Genomic DNA, 17,290 nt, shown 5'->3' on the forward strand with positions numbered 1-17,290 from the left:
CAGTATTGTTGCAAGAGTTGACATCAGGGTGACAGGCATCAGCTCTGTAAATGTATCTATCTCAGCCCGAATTGCTGTGCAGAGTGCTTGTATTCCCTCTCACATGTTGAGGAAGTATTATTTGTCTGGTTTATAAATAACTATGGTCCTTCCAGCAGAATTAAATGTAAACCTGGTATTTCTAACATGGCAAGTATCACTAACTTAGGTGCAGTGCTTTCAGAATCAGTGTACCTCATCTCTGTCCAGTGTTACATTATCTGTAGTGACTGTGTTGGAGAAATTGGGATTTCTGTGACCCTCTACTGCCTAGCAATATACTTGCCATTTCCACAATTAACTGCATACATTCATGTAGGTTAGCAGCATAGTATGGAAAACCTGCAAGTACTTTGATGGGTGCTGGACATGTGGACCTCACCTTGCAACAGGCTCCTTGTGGTAGACTCTTGAGGACTTGGGTGTCCTCTGAGGGATTCACATGCACAGAATTCTTGACAAGGGCTTAGCTATGTGTGCAGCTAGGAGTCATATTCTTAAAACTGGGAGAGGTCTACTGTGTCCTAAGTTACTCAGTAGACTATCTTTTAGTGTGAAGAGCTGTCTTCTGAATTGTTTTATCTCAAGCAGAGGTGGTGTCTAGAAGAAAGACTCTGCCACATCCTTGTTCATATTGCCAGTGTTTGTATGTCCCTGAGATCTTGTTGCTTCTGCTTTAATTAATTTGCCACACAGTCTTTTTATTAATTTCCTAAGAAATGTAATAGTTTTGATTTAATGGCAAAGATAAGCACTGCACTTTTATTTTTTTTAAACATATGAAATGTCAATTAGGTAGCAGGGACATGAATGGTATAAACTGTACTGAATGTTAGAAGATGCTTAGCAACAAGGTTTCCAAATATAGGAATTTATTATAAACTTAGCCTTCTATGGCTGCCTGTAGCATTTCAAGAGGGTGAATATAAATATAGCTTGATTTCTTCAAGAAGTGGATTCAGTCATACTGTTTACAGAGAAAGGAAGTATTTGCTTTATAATTCTTAGAATATATCTTGAACATCCTTGTTTATCACACATAATTTCAGTGTGCTGCTATAAAACACTTGGACTGTGATAAGGTAGCATCACGAAGAGAGGAAGAGCAAACGTCTTTGTTTAAATAGTGGTCTCTCTTGCAATAACATCTGTTTGGTTCCAGTGAGGATGCTGCATTGCAACCACCAAAACTTTGAAACTTCTGTGAAAGAAGCACTAATCACTTTGTTTGCATTGAAGTTTTTTTTTTAAACTGCCTGGTTATAATACAGTAAACACAGTTAAAGGTATCATCTTGCTTAGCCTTTTGGATTATAATTCTTCAGTGGCTTGAAATGGCTGTTACAAAAAATCTTATGGAAATAAGAAACTGTCGTGGTTTAAACCCAGCCAGCCAGCTCGTTCACTCACTCCCCCCCTTTTCCTCCCTCTTTCTTTCCTTCCCCCGCCCGGCTCCACTCCCGGGGGGATGGGGAGGAGAATTGAGAGAATGCAACTCCCACCGGTTGAGACAAGAATAGTCGAGCAACAAATGTACAACACAAATCACCACCGCTACTACCAGCGACAGCAATGATAAGAGAAAATAACAAGGGAAGAGAATAGGATACCACCTGCTGAAAATGAGTCTGACCCAGAAGAGACCCTGTGTCCTTCCGGGTAACTCCCAGTTACCCCTCCGGGCATGACGTGCTGTGGTATGGAAAACGTCTTTAGCTAGCTTGGGTCAGGTGTCCTGTCTCTTTTTCCTCCTGGCTTCCCCTCCTCCCTGGCAGAGCATGAGACTCACAAAGTCCTTGGTCAGGGTAAACATTACTTAGCAACAACTGAAAACATCGGTATTATCAGTGCTGTTCCCAGGCTGAAAGTCCAAACACAGCGCTGCACCAGCTACCAAGAAGGATAAAAATTGACTGCTACTGCTAAACCCAGGATAATCTTCAGTCAGTATAAATCAGGATTATTCTGCTGAATCTGTGAAGCTGCTTGTGTAGCCATATGAAATGGTCTGTTGTCTTATGTTCATAATTTGAGAGTCCTCTCTTTTTGAGATTTTATTGTCTATGATACTCATTTGGTCCTTTTATTACCCCTGCATTCTGATGAGTAACACAGCTAGGATGGAGAGTCCTTATGCTGCTTAATTTATAGCCCTATATATTGATTATATGTAGCTACTAGATGTGTGAAAGTGTAAGTTATTTAAGGGGATACTCTACCCGGCTTTTCCTGCAGCTGAGAAACTTCCTGCTATATTTTTTATGATCCCCAAAATAGTTTGTGCAATCCATTTACATTAAAGAGAAAACAATAAAAGAATTAGGCAATTGAAGGGCTGGCTCCTAGGTGTTTTGTTTTTCCCTGTAATTGATGGGTAAGTAAATTCTCCTGAAACTCAGGAATGTCTCTTTGTTAGATTTATGTGCTTCAGGTTTTTTTTCCCCCAGCTTCTGCAGTTTTGGTAGCCTGGCCACCTGCAAAGAAGCGTGAGGCCTTTAGGCTAATGTGATTAACAGCGAATCTCTGTGTGCATTGAGCACCAGCCTCTGACTGGTGTTTGAGTTAGACAAACACTGTATTCAGTATGTGATTGCTCAGCCTTGTATCTCAAATCCGAGCTCTCCTTTTCAGCTCAGTCTCAGTCTTGATGAAACAACCTAGTGTTAGGGCATCAAGAATATCTACCCTTTCTTCAGGCCATAAACACTCAGTCTGAACCTTTCCCAACATGATTTGGACCTGAGTTCTGCTGGAGGGTGTGCGACAAATGTAAATATTTTTCTTGGGCTTTAATCCTAAATGTAGGAATGTTGGCTGAGACACTGTTGAAAGTGTAGATATTGACAAAGGCAGTTGACAAGCAAGACAGTGGAATTGTTTTTTAGCTTGTTTTCAAATTAACTGATTGCAGTTACAGATTTTAAGGGAAAGCAGTGCTTGACATGCTATAGGTTTTTTATTCCTGTATGGAAAGTGACTGGAAATACCATATCTATGTTGTGGTTTGTTTGGTTGTTGTTTCCCCCCCCCCCATTTTGTAGCATGGAAAAAGATTGAAACCATGCTGCTGCAAGCAATCTGCTTTTGCATTCTCTAACTGAATAGTGGTTCCCATTGGATATTCAGAATGAGGTGAGAAAGGTCACTTGCCTTTTTATGAAAAGGTGATGTAGAAAATGTTTTTTTTTTGGACAGGAATATGAATAACAAATACAGTCAGATGGTCAATACCAAAAGATGTTTTGTTATGGAGAGATTTTTGCAGAAATAGCAGAATACTGGATTTTGAGAAACAGTGAAACGTTCAGACACAATGCAGAAGTAAAGCTACAAATTGAGTTTTTTGACTGGAACAGTTGAATTTTCTGACACTGTGTTGATGTTCAGCATTCATGAGTTTTAAGTTAGTGCTATGTTCTGTAGATTTAAAGTTGGGTCCTTAATGGAGAAGCTGTTTTTAACCCGAAGCAACTGACCTAGTTTGCTGTCTTAACAGGTTGTGAACAAATGCATCCTTGCTTGTACACACACATAGCAAGCAATGTGGCTTTTTTGGACTCGGACTGGAACATATGTTTTTCTTGTTCTTTCTTAGAGCGCTCACTCAGAATGATTGCTTTTGTGCAGTAGAGGCTACATGTGGATGCTGCTGAGCAGCTTGAAGGAGTGTGCTTGAGACTGGGTGGAGTGTGTTGCCCTTATTCTTGTCTGGGGGATCCCTTGGCCCTCTCTGTTAGGATGCCCTTCACCCAGCATCCTGTGGGGCAAAAACAAGCTCAAATTTGTTTTAGAATTACTCTCTTAGACATTTAAAGTAGTTCAACTAACTTTCCTAAGATTCCACAAAAAATGTGTTATTTTAGCTGCATAGGGTTAGATCATCACCCTTTTACTTTAGTTTGATGTCATTATGATGTGATTGCAAAATTTCTGAATCTCTCTTTTTTTTTTTAACCCCCTGTGTCTTTTGCATATGCTTAGTGCAGAGGTGTTTCATTAGTGCAACTGTCTTTGTATTCAGAGAGAAAAAAGTCTTGCTCTGTTTGCCTCTCTGAAGAGACACTGGTGCATGTTAAGTTTCTTTTTAGTTATTTTTCCTTATATAAAATCTTGGGCCCATTAGGTTGTGTGTTTTGGTTTGTTTTTTTTTTTGGGGGGGGGAGTGTGTGGTTTTTTTTGGTTGGTTGGGTTTTTTGTTTTTTTTTGCAATGATACTTGTTTTTAGTTTTAGTGTGGAGAATGCTGCACTTAACTGCAGTCAGGGCATGTGAACTTTTTGTTTTCATCATAACTAAATTTAACTTTTTATCTGAAACTGGCTTGCATTTAGTTGGATGATGGGATTGCTGACTTCATATACACAGTTGAGGGTTGGCTATTTAATAATCTGTTTTAAGTGCATCCCATTCTACCTGCTATATTTATATAAGCAGGAAATAAAGAATATATTCAGAAGAGTTGATCAATAACTGTCATTAACATTTTGAAATAACTTTCATGACAGACATCATGTTCTTGCTCCTGAAACTTGAGTGATACAGAAGAAATTATACTATTCATGTGTGCATATAGAAACCTCTATGCTTGAATGAGTGTGAGGGTCCACCCCAAAACAAGTTGTCTGGATTGAAGAGTGAGGGGGTGCAAGACACCAGAGTAGCCTTCTTGGTGCAGCCCTATCTGTGCAGACCGGTTGGCTATGCAATGGCAGTCAGAACGTCATTCCTCAGCTTGCAGATCCTGAAAATTTAGCATTATGTCACTTTGCTTAAGAATGGAATAAATTCAGGGTGGATACCGCCTCGGGCTGGGTCACTGGCCAAGATGTGGTGGGAACAGACAGTTCTGTTTGGTTCCTGTTTATTTTCTAGACCTGGGAGTCAACAGGGCGTTGGTAACCCAGCTCTAAGTCGCATTGACGTGAGTGGTGTGCTAGTCACTATTCTACTTATCAGGGTTTGTGTCTCATGAGGGTTTCAGATCTCTGGATGCAAAGCTGGATGAGAGCTGTTTGCCAGGCAGTGTTATTCTTCTATAGCAATGGAAGAAATCCTCAGCTGTCTGTCTAGCACCTTTGAATGAATGAAAATGATTTAACCAAGACGAAACTGATTTTTGAAGACACTCTACAGTCTACTTAATCTTTCAAATTGTCCTGTGGGTTTGGTGTTAGTTTTTTGTTTTTGTTTTTTTTCCCCTACAGTGACCTGAGCTGCTTGCTCCCCTGTGTTAACTTTGAAGGTTTTACAGATTTAAGAACTGAAAACAACTTCCTGACCTTTAATCTCTTAGAAGGGTTTGGCAAAACTGTGGACTTTATTCTTGCTGTGCACAGAGTCGTTCATGTTAACTGGTGTTTTGCTGACTGAAAGGTATTCCACAGGTTCACACACTTCGTTCTTCCTCTCCCATCATGTCTTTTCTAATTTTCTACCTCCTGCCAGCTGAAATAGGATAACCATGTTCACTGTTAACTGCTGACCTGCACACAAGCACCGTGGTGTTTTTCTCCTACTAACAGCATTAATGTTCATGCAGTACTCCAGTAACCTGACATTAAATTGTTGCAAGTGATTGAGACTTGGATCCTCATGGTGCAGACGGTTACTCCATTTTCTGATTCAGAAATTACTTGTTTGAAAGGTGCATTAAATTTTAAGGGTCCTTTAGTAACACTTTGAATTTTGGAAAGGCAATTGTTTCTCTATTTGTTCTGTGTTCTGGAGTTTGGTGATTGTTTTTGTTTTGTTGTTTGTTGTTTGTTTTTTTTTCCATGATACTCATTTATGCCATTTTGTCTTGTTTTATGCAGAATTTCATTTGATGCTGTTGTGTTTCTAAATTCAGATATCTTTTGAATTTTGGCTAATGCTTCTCTCCATGGTTCTCTCCAGATTCTGTTTGATCGGTTGTCTTGCTCTTACATTCTTTGAGTGACCATAATATGAGAACATCTAGACCTCAAGTACAGTGCTATTTCTGTGAAGCAATTCGTGTGCATTTTTTTTCAGCTTTTGTGCTGAATCTGGTTTCAAATGTAACTTGGATCAGCAGTGGTAATAGACTCCATTTCAGAAGTATTTGAAACACAATTCTTCCCTTTTTCTACTAAAAACTGTAGGAGTTTTGTTCCCCTCTTAGTATATAGGGAGGGACTGAACATGATATGATTTATCTCCCTCTATCTTGCTCTGCTGGCTGTAGAAAGATCCGAACTAGAAAAGAAACTTTAGAAAAGAACTGTTTAGAGTAGATGTTCATCTTCAAGTTACAAGGTGGCAAACTTTCTCAGTATCTGAGTAAAAACAAATACTGTTTTCAGAGCTCTGCTTTTTTTTCTGCATAAGGTTGCATCAGCTGTACTTCAGACAAGCCATTGGTGTAAAAAATGGCACTATAGAAGAGCTCAGTTTTAGAATTCTGACTCCCTGTAAGGCTCCAGGTAAAATGTCTTCCTGGAATATATAATGGCGAACTTAGGATTTGAAAGCAGTCTTAGTTCTTTTGCTTAATCAATAAAAGATCTTCTGCTGAAATGTGGCTCGATTTGTATGTCTGTGTTAGTTCTACAGGAGCAAAATCAGCAGTAGGCATTTGTATGTAGAATGAATAGCCACTACTGGGGACAGAGCGTCACTGTTTTCAGGCAAAGTTCCTGTAGATCTTCTGACTTCAACTTTTGCTGTATTCTGACTTGACAGTGTTCTTAATTACAATTAGACTGATACTTAGCCACTAACCATTGCTTCTTGTCTTTCTCTCCTTGCTGTTCTGGTAGCCTGGCAGTCCTTATTTTTCTTCTAACATACGTATGACAAACCTTAGCTTAGCTACATTTATGTATGAGAGCAGGCTACAAACAGGCAGTCTGGTATTCCTTATTTCCTTCCATTGTCATTGTCTTAGGATAAATGATGTGTGTGTACCTGATCTGGGACTAAACTGTTTCCTGTATGAAATAAGTTTTGAAAATACAGTTCCTCCTTCCTTCCTTCCTTTCCCTCCGCTGTCATACCTCTCAACAACTTTTGGTCTGCTCCATAGACATGTTCCAGCAAATGCCAGAGCTCTTCATGAAGGACTATAAATTGTGAACGTACTCCCTACAGTAGATTAGTGTTCAGGTTGGCTGAGTGAATTTGCAATGTTACGGTTACAAGGGATTTAAGGGCATTATCTTTTATGTGCGAACAGGAAATGAAAGTTCTTCAGGGATTTTCCCATATATGTACGGGGTGGGGGTGGGGACGACACCAAACCAAAAAACACCACAAAACAATCAATCAAACTAAACTAAACCCCCAAGCCAAACAGTGGAACAACTTTTGTGTGCTTGTGAAGTCAAGTACACTGTTCTTACGGTTTATAAAGTTCAAAATTGATTTTAAGATATACAAAATGCTTTTCCTATGCATAAAACTTGAAGTATAGAATGTAAAGATCTGGAAGTAGAGGAAGATGCCCTATCTGGTGTCATTAGGAAGCTGAAATCTTTCCATATGCTGTTGAGCATTCCACTTGCAGCCATGCAGGGGAGAATCATGTTGTTTCTTACAGCTGTCACAGGTAGAAATGGTATGCGCCTTCTTGGTATGGCTGTTAACAATTTGGGAGGGAAATGTCAGATTAGCAGGGAAAGAAAAAACATTTCCTCTTGTAAATAGTCTTACAAGAAAATTACAATTTCTTTGAAGCTACTTATAGATTCTGCTATTAGAATTCTGGTAGGGTAAGCCCAGACAAGATGGCTTTGCAGAAGAAATAGTTGATGGGCAGTAAAAGGTGCATGACTAGCAATCTTGTTCAGTTTGTTTCCTCAAGTGTTGTGTATTCTGTTTCAGAAACCTAAAGTGTATATGTTCATTGTTTTGAGTGGATGCTTTCTATTATTTGCAGTAGTGTACGATTATACACAGACTGGCAAGTCTAAGCGTTGTAGAGTCTATTTTTAGGGTTAGACATTGTGATTACGATCTAATGTGCCATACTTAGCTAAACTATGAGCAATAAAATCTTTCAGGGAAGCAATGCCACTGATATGGTACCATAGCCTGATGCCAAAGAGGGATCATCTGTACCAGGACAGGGTGTTCTGCTGGCTTTTTCCCCTCTATTCACTTAGTTTCCTCTGTTCTAGACAGACAGGGTGAATTAGTGAGGTAGAACATACAGTTGCCCGACTGGAACAAATTATTTTCCATTGTTTGTAATCATGCATGATTTATTATGTTTGTTTCTTTTCTTTCTTTCTTTTTTTTTTTTTTTTTAAACAGGGATTTTCCATCTGTGACCTACTGAGAATCAGTGCTGTTCACTATTGCAAAGGCTGCCTTATGAGTTAAGTTTCTGCTCTGCACAGCGTAGTCATAGAATCATAGAATGGTTTGGGTTGGAAAGGACCTTAAGATCATTCCAGCCCCACTGCCGGGCAGGAATCCCTCGCACTAGACCATGTTGCCCAAGGCTCTAGTCCTGGGGACCAGTCTTGTATCCCTTTGCTAGAAATAGGTACCCCATGCCTGTGTGAACTATCCCGCTGACTATATTTGCATCCTTCCTCCCCTCACACAGGACTTGTGCTGGAATAAAACAGTGAAAACCTAGCCGTCTGTTTCTGGGCCTGGTCAGTCACTGCCAAAAGGCTATTGATATTCATGAATCCTGAAGAATGAAGTAGCATTGGAAAATGAGCAAGCAGAGCTGTAACAAATGCTGTGCTCAGAGGCAGTTCATAGCGCTGATATACACTCAAACCAGAACATGCCCATGAAGAGTGCCCGACAGCTGAGATGCTCAGTGTTTTTTGAGGTGCTGTGTCTGAATCTTCAGTTTATCTACATTATAACTCCAGTACTGATAAACTTGGCTTTGCTGTAGTGTTTCACCTCCTTTGCCTCTGTGTCGCTTCTAGCAGCATGTTTTGCAGCCTACCCTGCTTTTTCTTACATTAAATAAGGATCTTTCAGCATCTTGAGGGAAGGATGTGTTTTTCTGCCTCTGGCAAGCTGCTGCCTGTATCCTATTACTGAGACTTCCCACCTCCCTCTTTCCTCCCCACTCCCTCCTCCTTCTCCCTGCCCCGGGTTAGAGGTCAATCTGAAATGCAGGAAAGAATGATTATGATAACAGGAGGAAACAGGAAAAATAATGCTTTCTTTTTCAATCTGTTTTTTATTATTGTTTTAATGTAAAACATTGTTTCAATTAAATGCTGACCTGTGCAGTGGCGTGTGCATGCACATGCTAAAATCAATTCAGGCTTTGTTTGAAAGCTGTGACCTCTTTATTCCTGTTCTGGATCAAGGCTGTTGCACCTTAAACCCACTGCTGAGGACTGAAATTTCACTTGTACTCCTGGTAGCCCTGGCAGTAATGGTCCTTAAAAGTGGAATTCTCCTTAGGCATTTTTATGTCCTGTTGTCTCTCAATTTTCAAAATAAACTTGCTTGTTTTTAAGAATTCCTCGTGTCATGAAAAAAAAAGAATAACCACGACACCATTAAAAGGGATCAAATGAGACTGGTGCGTGATGGAGCAATGGAGCAGATATGTATAGAAATGAGCAGAGTTCTTTACCAGTTGCTTGCTTTCTCTATGACTTAATTTCATAATATGCTATTTATTCTTTTTTTTTTTTTTAAGTGGAGTGAATTGACTTCATCAAAAAGGACCTGTAGGAGTCAACCCCAATACCTGCTCCCAGCCCCAAAGTATTAACTGCAGTGGCACTAGAATAAGATACCCAGTTTGTTATTTGCTTGGATGCAAATTTTAAATGTGGGTGGGGATACATCTGTGTTGTCTTGTGTAAGTTTTTGTTTGCCTAAAAGGAACTCTTTCTAAGAAAGGAAGGGTGGGGGGAGGAATAACATGAAAATTGTCAGGATGGTTAAAATGAGTCAGTTATGTTTTATACTTGTCCTCTGGTGACCAGATTTTCATTTCATTCCTTGGCCTCTTTAAATGCTTTTATTATGTCTTATTAGTTCTGGATATTCGGTGCAAGGGGAAACCTGAATTACAGACTTCACCCTTCCCCTCTCCATTATTGTATTAAGAGCCTGGGTATTGAATGCAGGTGCTCGGACTCTGCCATAATTGGCAGTTTCTGGAGAAACACCAGCTGTACTGCTTCACAGGGGAGATATTACATCTCTTCACACATTGTATATATTGTCAAAAACTCAGAATTCCTGTCACTGTCAGAAACTTTACATGTTTGCATCTGCCGGGGCCTCTGTAGAAAATATCTGCTGGAAGTTAAAACCAGTTCTGTTTTCAGAAGTAGCTTATCCGTGTTATTGTCCTTTCATGTAGCACTAATTGATGTTTTGATTAGTTAAATATAGCAAAGGTTTATCTTTGTGTGATCATGCAAGGTGCATTGGTTTAATACTGCCTCATTTTTTTTCTTTTTTTTGTAACACGTGACAACAGATATTACATGTGTGTTTACCTGTATATAAGATTATACTCATCATGCAATAGTATACTAAATGACATATTTGACAGTTTCAGTTCACAGAACAGGGCTGGGAATAGAAGCAATAGAACTCCAAATTATATTAGACCTTAAAAGGCATGATTATATAGCAGGAACACCATGATGCTTCTGGGCATCTTACACAACCGGGGCAGTAGTTGCTCTCTCTGAGGAATGCTTGGGTACTGCAGATGGTACTGCTTGGTCCTGCCCGAGGAGTACTGGTATATTGATGGGTGGGACTTGTGCAGGTTTTGGAGGATAGAATTAAAGGGGGAAGCTAGGAATTAGTATCAAGCTTTATAGGTATTGTATGCAGGGGATTTGGCCAAACAAAGGAGAAGGTAGAAGCTCTGCTTCTGTTTGAATCATATGATCACTGAAGGGAATGAAGAGCTGTTGAGTGTTGCAGGGAATGTTTCTTGCATATCAAGAAAAATATGGGTGTCTGGCGTCTTACTGAATAGCAAAATAGGGTTCCAATGAAAGTAAAAGAAATCTCATCAGTTTGTTTTTAAGAGCAGCTAGGAAAATACAGTCCTACTAATAGAGGAATGGACAAGCTTGCAAATGTCTTATTAATGTTTGCCTTGAATATTCATTATCCTTCTTCCTCTGTGCTTTAGAAATGTGTTTGGATCAATGTGTGACCTTTGGAGGTTTTGTCCTGTTAGCTTCATCTCTGGGAAGGTCATGGCTGTTTAATTCTGTCTTTTGGAACAGGTTTAGTTTATATTCTGTCTGTGGTCATTAAATACCCCTTTTCTTGTGCTCTCATCAGAAGTGTCTCACCTGTTCTTTGACCTACTTAAGGCCCAGCACTGATAAATTCTTTTGAACAGAATTTTCTTTCCAGTGCTGTTGTGTTTGTATGATGTACACTGTCTGTTTGTGAGAACCAAGAGGAAGTCTACATATTTCCATTTTTTTTTTCTAATAGGTTTGTACGCATTGCGGAGAGCACTGGGGAAAAGACCTAATGTATTAGACAACGAGGTGGCTGGGTCAGTGATGATTGCTTTCAATGACTTCCTACAGGGGATGAATGATGTCAGGCCCAGCGCCATGAGAGAGGTGGCAGTTGATGTGCCAAAAGTAAGTCTTTTTCTGGCAATATGCTAGCAACATTGTGAAAGCCATATTAGGAGTTGCAGTTAGGCATTTAAATGCCTTACCAAAAGAGTAATTCTATGAAGAGGAATCCTCAAGTTACCAATAAATGTTGTGTGTCACCTTTTTGTTTGCTTATTTGTTTAATTATAATTTTGAAGACCTGTTTACAGAAGATAAAAGTTCCTAATGCTTTAGGAAGAGTTGGTAATGCAGGAGTGTATCTTCTATTAGTAGTTTTATATACTGAGTGGGTTAATGGGGTAAAAATCTTCAGATGTCTGCTGAAAGCAGATCCTGAACAGTGGTGAAAGCTGAAGCCTTTTGTAAAGCAGACATAAGCAGAAACCAACTGCTAGCGTTTGTAACCAGTGTGTATTGAAACAAAGATGTGGAGAGATTGATTGCTATGATTTTTTCTTTCTTTTTTTTTTTTTTTTTTGTAACACTGATTAAATCTACATGCAGTTCATACTGCTGTGACCTGAGCCTCTTCAGTGGCATTATGTGATTGTAGTTGAGGGCAGAATTACATACTGTAGGTAGCTTATCACTGCTAAGTGGTTACCAGTCAGGGGCTGGCATTATGTGAACAGTTCCTTTGGCTCATCTTTACCCTGCTCTCTGCCTTCTCAGTTAGGTGTTATGGCAGCTCAGTAGCAAAACCAACATAAATTGGGCTGGGGAATTGATCTGGTTTAAGATGACTGATCTGGCTTAAGAATATTCAGCAAAAGAAAATGTTGTATTTAATCTTACTAAATCTTGACTCTGCAAGTGATTGTGTTGGTGTTTCTCAGCAGCCTCCCAAGCCCTAGAAGAAAACATTTATGCCTCATTGCATGAAGATGAGTCATCTGGGAATTAGATTGCACAACTGTAGACACTTATTCCAAAACTATAAGAATGGGAAGTAAAATCTGCGAACAGGATGCTGCGTGCAGCCAGCTCGGATATCACACTTGAGTTGTTAAGAACTGTAACTGTGTAGTGAAGTGCTGGGTGGAAATGCTGGGGTTGGCCCCAGATGGCTTTTCCTGGAAATTGTGTAGTGGCTTCAATATCTGCAAGGGCTAAGTAGTTCTGCTGAGAACAGAGTTACTAATTCTCTCATTGCTTATTGTGCTGTTGGCTCTTGGGCTGACGTCATTATAACTGTACTGTGTCTTTTAGACATACCAACCTGTTTGGAGCCAGATGGAGCGCTGCTAAACAGCATACTAAAGACAGATAGAAGCCAAGTCTTGAGGTACTGCAGGGAATTGTTTCAGAATCCAGGTCAACCTACTACTCAGGCGACTTGTCCACTAAACCATCCTGCTGGTGGCTTCCTTGATTGTCTGGTTTTTAATTTGTTAAACACCAGCTGAGTCACTAGAATACTACTGAAATTCCTTCTGTTATTGAAGGAAAGATAACAGCATAGTGCAAGATTGCTTTTGTGCTGACAGGACCTGCATTTTTACAGAATAATGCATATTCTTTGAAGATAGAGGGTAAAGTTCAGGCCCAACTTTTTGGTGCCTGGGGTGAGTTTAAAGTGGAACCACAAATACCAGATGCAACGGATTTTGCATGCTCCCATATCACCTACCAAAGGAAGTGCTGGAATTCAATTTAACTATGATTTTAGGCTGCAGAGCTGCCAGCTTACCAAAATTAAGGTACCTGTGCATGCTAAGAAGCAGACTGAATTTCTGGAAATGCTGATACACTGTTGAAGAATGTCACAGTCATGTAAATCCAGCATTGTAACACAGCCATCACCCTCAAGGCTAATTACTCCATTACCATTTGTATTTAAGGCAGGGAGCTGATGTGCCCTACATCAGTTCAAGTCCATGGGTTAGTTAAAAGAACTTGGTTCTGCTGTAGCTGGGTGGTCAGGATGGCAGAGCAGGGGAAGCAAGCAACAGGAATCCAAGCCCCTGGTAGGGCTCTTTGTTGGGAATTTGGGATGTGCTGCAGGAACACTTGCAGACACCTGAAACTCATTCATGTACTTTAGTACAGTGTAGCTGTTTTAAAAGTTGACCACTCTGTGTTTTATAGACATGCACAAGCAAAAAGAAATAATAATAAAAAATCTATTTATAATTTTTATTAAACTTAGACTAGTGTAATTTGCTCTTTATTAACAAATAAATATGTCTTATTCTCACCTGATTGTTAGTGACTTGAGTGCCAGTCACTTTGTATTTAATGTACTGGTATTTAACTAGTGCATTAAACCAGAGAATTTAATTGGTTGATTTGTTATTTTCAGTACAGATTGTAGCAGACAATGTCATGCAGCTTCTAATTCCTTGGATAGCTTTTTTTTTTTGAGAGGAATATGCAACGTTTTGCATTGCATGCTTCCCATATTGATTATTAGGTATGTCTCAAATTTTACAGATTTATTTTAGCTTCTCTGAAGTTGTGTATTGAAGTGCTCTGGTTGAAACTGTGTGTTTGATTGCCCTAACATTTGCAAATAATTGGATGCTGGAGTACTTGTTTTCAATAGAAACTAGGTATCTAAGAAGCCAAATAAGTGCAACTGCAGAGCCATTAATCAGTTGCATCATTTTGTGCTGATGATACTGTGTCCTAGGCTGCTTTGCTATTTAATATTGTGCTTGAATGTCTGCTTCTGCAAAACCTGTGGGAAACATTACTTGCTTGCCATAGAACTGACACTTGTAGTCTCAATTTCTATAGGAAGTTCTTCCTCTTTACTAATTTACCCCTCTTTTCAGTGCTTCCACTGAGAACTGGAAGTGCTTTTCAGTGTGACTGGAAGCTTTTCAGTGCTTCCAGTCCACAGACTTGGGCCTTTTACCCATAAAACACTTAGTTGGCTGTGGGCCATGGTGTACTGTGATACTTCTATGCTCTGCAGTAGTTTCTTATCAACAGAAACTGCCTTACTTACACCTTTTGTTGCATTCTTATCAAAATGTAAAAAATATAGCCTGGTGTGCAGGAAATGAAAGCTGGACTCCTATTTGGTTCGCTTTTTCTGTTTCTTTTTCTTCAGGAAACCTAAAACTTGTGATTTGATTTGGTTTTGTTTTCCCTGTCTAGTGTGTCTTTGGGCAGTCATCCGGTATTGGTTAATGTCCAGATACTTCGTCTGTCAGGATAGGCTTGTCTTTCCTTGCTCTCCTTGCCCCAGAAGCTATCCAGCTACACAGCTGATTGTGTAGGCATATTTGTTAGAAAATCAAGAGTGACATTCCTTCATGTTTTGAAGTCTTTCCTTAACACTCTTTGTCTTCTAAAAAGTCCTTGTTAAAATCAACTTCAAACACTAAATGATCATCTATGAGATTAATTTGTTTTTCCCCAGAAGACAGAAGTCTGAGCTACACTAATTCGTAGTATCAGCTTTATTGCTCTTTATTACAGTTATGTTATTTGCTTGGCCGCACCTGGGTGTGGGTAGAACTTCTGGGTTTTGCAGTTAATTACAAGTAAAACTGTTGATGTATGTGCTGATTTAAACTGAGACTTTTGTGATTTTTAACTCTGCTTTTCAGAAGGTGGTTTGTTTTGCTTTATTTTTTTTCACATTTCATTACTTTGCACTAGCCATGTGTCAACTGAATGAAAAAAATTCAAAGTAACTTCTAAATAAAGCCACAAGTAAATGGGCTTTGAAGAACCTCTTCCCTTATGATACCTTTGTCATTTACCGCTGTTGGATTTTTTTGAAGCTGGTATCATCTCTGTTACTGAATGAAAATAATTACTTGTTTTATCAGACACTACAAATTTTCATCAACACAGACCTTGTTCACTGAAATCTTCAGCACTTGGAGTAGGGTGTACGGAAACTTAATTTCCTAAACAATCTTTGCTTATTAGGTCGTAGAATTGAGTGCTAGTAACTTGGCTGCTTGGAAGGCTAGAGGGCTATATTGTCTCTTGCAGTCTTTTGTCTTACTTAAAACCTGGGAAAACCTCTTGTTATACCCGTACTTGAGGTAGTACCTAAGGAACAAGGACATATATTTTAAATCACTTGTTTGGGTGGCCTTAAGCATATTGCTTCTTGGTGTTTGAGGGTATTTGATAGTTTGTGTAGAATGCTTTGCAGTCTGCTTCTGAAAAGTGCTCCATAACAACCTAGTTATTAGGGGATTTGTCATTGACAGAAATTGGGCTCTTTCTTCCTTTTACCTAATGCATATTCAAAATTTCTAGTGGGATAAACAGCCACAATGGAGTGAATTAGTGGCAACAGAGTGAAAGTGTGTGTGCAGGAGGAGTTGTTGGAGGCAGAATTGCCACCGCATGCTTTTTTTTGTTGTTGTTGTTTTCCTTCTTTCTGCCTTTTTTTTGTCCTTCTACTAGTGTCCGCATTGCTGTGTACAACCAAGACAAATGCAGAATACTCACTGCCTGGTTCCATGTAGCATCTTGCTTTCTGTTTGTACAGAACCTTTCTTGAGCTTTACTATGCATTACAACCTTTTTAGATGGCTGCTTTTTTCTGCAGCAGGGATTTAGGAGAGAGGGGATTCACATTGTAAATCAGGAAGTTAATACTTCAATTCTTCAGAGAGTTTCTCTGTAGTTGCCTTTCTTCCCTCTCCTATGGGTCTTTCTGAAATTTTTGTAGAGTGCGATGGTTTTGCTTGCTTGTTCCACTCAGCTGATGCTGTAATTCAACACTCAGATTTGTGTCTCTGCAGCCAGAAGGTTCTGGATGAGACGTCCTTTGCATGTCTGATTTATTTCTTTGCTGCTGCTGCTTAGCGACCTCAGAGGAGTTACTGCTCTGCATTGTATTCTGAGCTCTGTTGACCTGGGGAGAGGTAAAGATTACATCAGTATTTAAATCTTGGTGTCTTGCACACCGTAGCAGAGGTCTTTGTATATGTAAGCTCAGCCCCAAGGCTTGTCTTTAAAACCACTTCTGCAGTGACAGAATATCAGACTTCATTGCTTATGTTACAAGATCTTTCCTTTGCATTGGTGTGCCTTTGAAAGAAGTGTAGCTGGCTGTCTGAATGCGTTCACTAGAATTTATGTTAATGGCAGTCAGGAAGTTACTTGAGGATTTGTGTGCAAAAGCAGTCCACCTGGTTCTTCCAAGCTTTCATAAATCTAAAAGAATTCTTTTGAATGTTGTATCATTGGTGGTTTCCCCCTTCCTCCTCCATCTCTGTCCTTTTGAAAAGGGGGTAGAGGGGAGTTTTGTTTAGGACTTCAGGGCTTGACCAGAATCTTGCCTTTGCTGGTCCTTCTGCTCTCAGATTCTTCTTAGTAAGCAGTGGTGATCAGCTCTACATATTTCATGCTTCCCCTGGTTTGTAAAGTAATTATTTAAGAGCCAGAAGCTGTTGGCCACTAAGAAAAAGAGTTCAGTTTGTCTTTTTTCTAGAGCTCCTGTAACATATTCTTGGTCTGAGAGATATGATGTTCTGCAGACAGCAGAAAGGCCAGTTAGCTTTTAAACTCTGAGTATTTCTGAGGGGTTGACCCATGCATGTTGATCTCTGCTGCGTGCTCTCTGCTGTCTTTGTAATTTTATTCTCTGTGACAGACTGACAATGGAGAAGTTTTATTTGGTTTGCTTCAACTTACACAAAAGTGCTTGCACCACATCCAAATGCTCTTTTACTTCCACTTCAGTAGCAGACTGAATTGCCTCTTTAAGGGAATATC

General features: G+C 39.6%; 1 protein-coding gene across 17 annotated transcripts in view; it reads left to right on the plus strand.

The window, feature by feature from the left end:
- The window catches only part of AFG2A (AFG2 AAA ATPase homolog A), a 227,132-nt gene that overhangs the window by 17,368 nt on the left and 192,474 nt on the right, over positions 1 to 17,290 (plus strand). For all 17 annotated transcript variants that reach the window (XR_008971665.1, XM_057405167.1, XM_057405164.1 and 14 more), the window contains exon 10: positions 11,463 to 11,617. Coding sequence is in view for 16 of the 17 variants with exons in the window: in XM_057405167.1 (XP_057261150.1) it covers positions 11,463 to 11,617 (155 nt within the window). In the remaining variant the exon portion in view is untranslated. The remainder of the gene's footprint in view (positions 1 to 11,462; positions 11,618 to 17,290) is intronic.

The sequence above is a fragment of the Pezoporus wallicus genome, unplaced genomic scaffold (assembly GCF_028554395.1).
Source record: "Pezoporus wallicus isolate ANWC-B61680 ecotype Strahan unplaced genomic scaffold, APGP_CSIRO_Pwel_v1 contig_6789, whole genome shotgun sequence".
NCBI lineage: Eukaryota > Metazoa > Chordata > Aves > Psittaciformes > Psittacidae > Pezoporus > Pezoporus wallicus.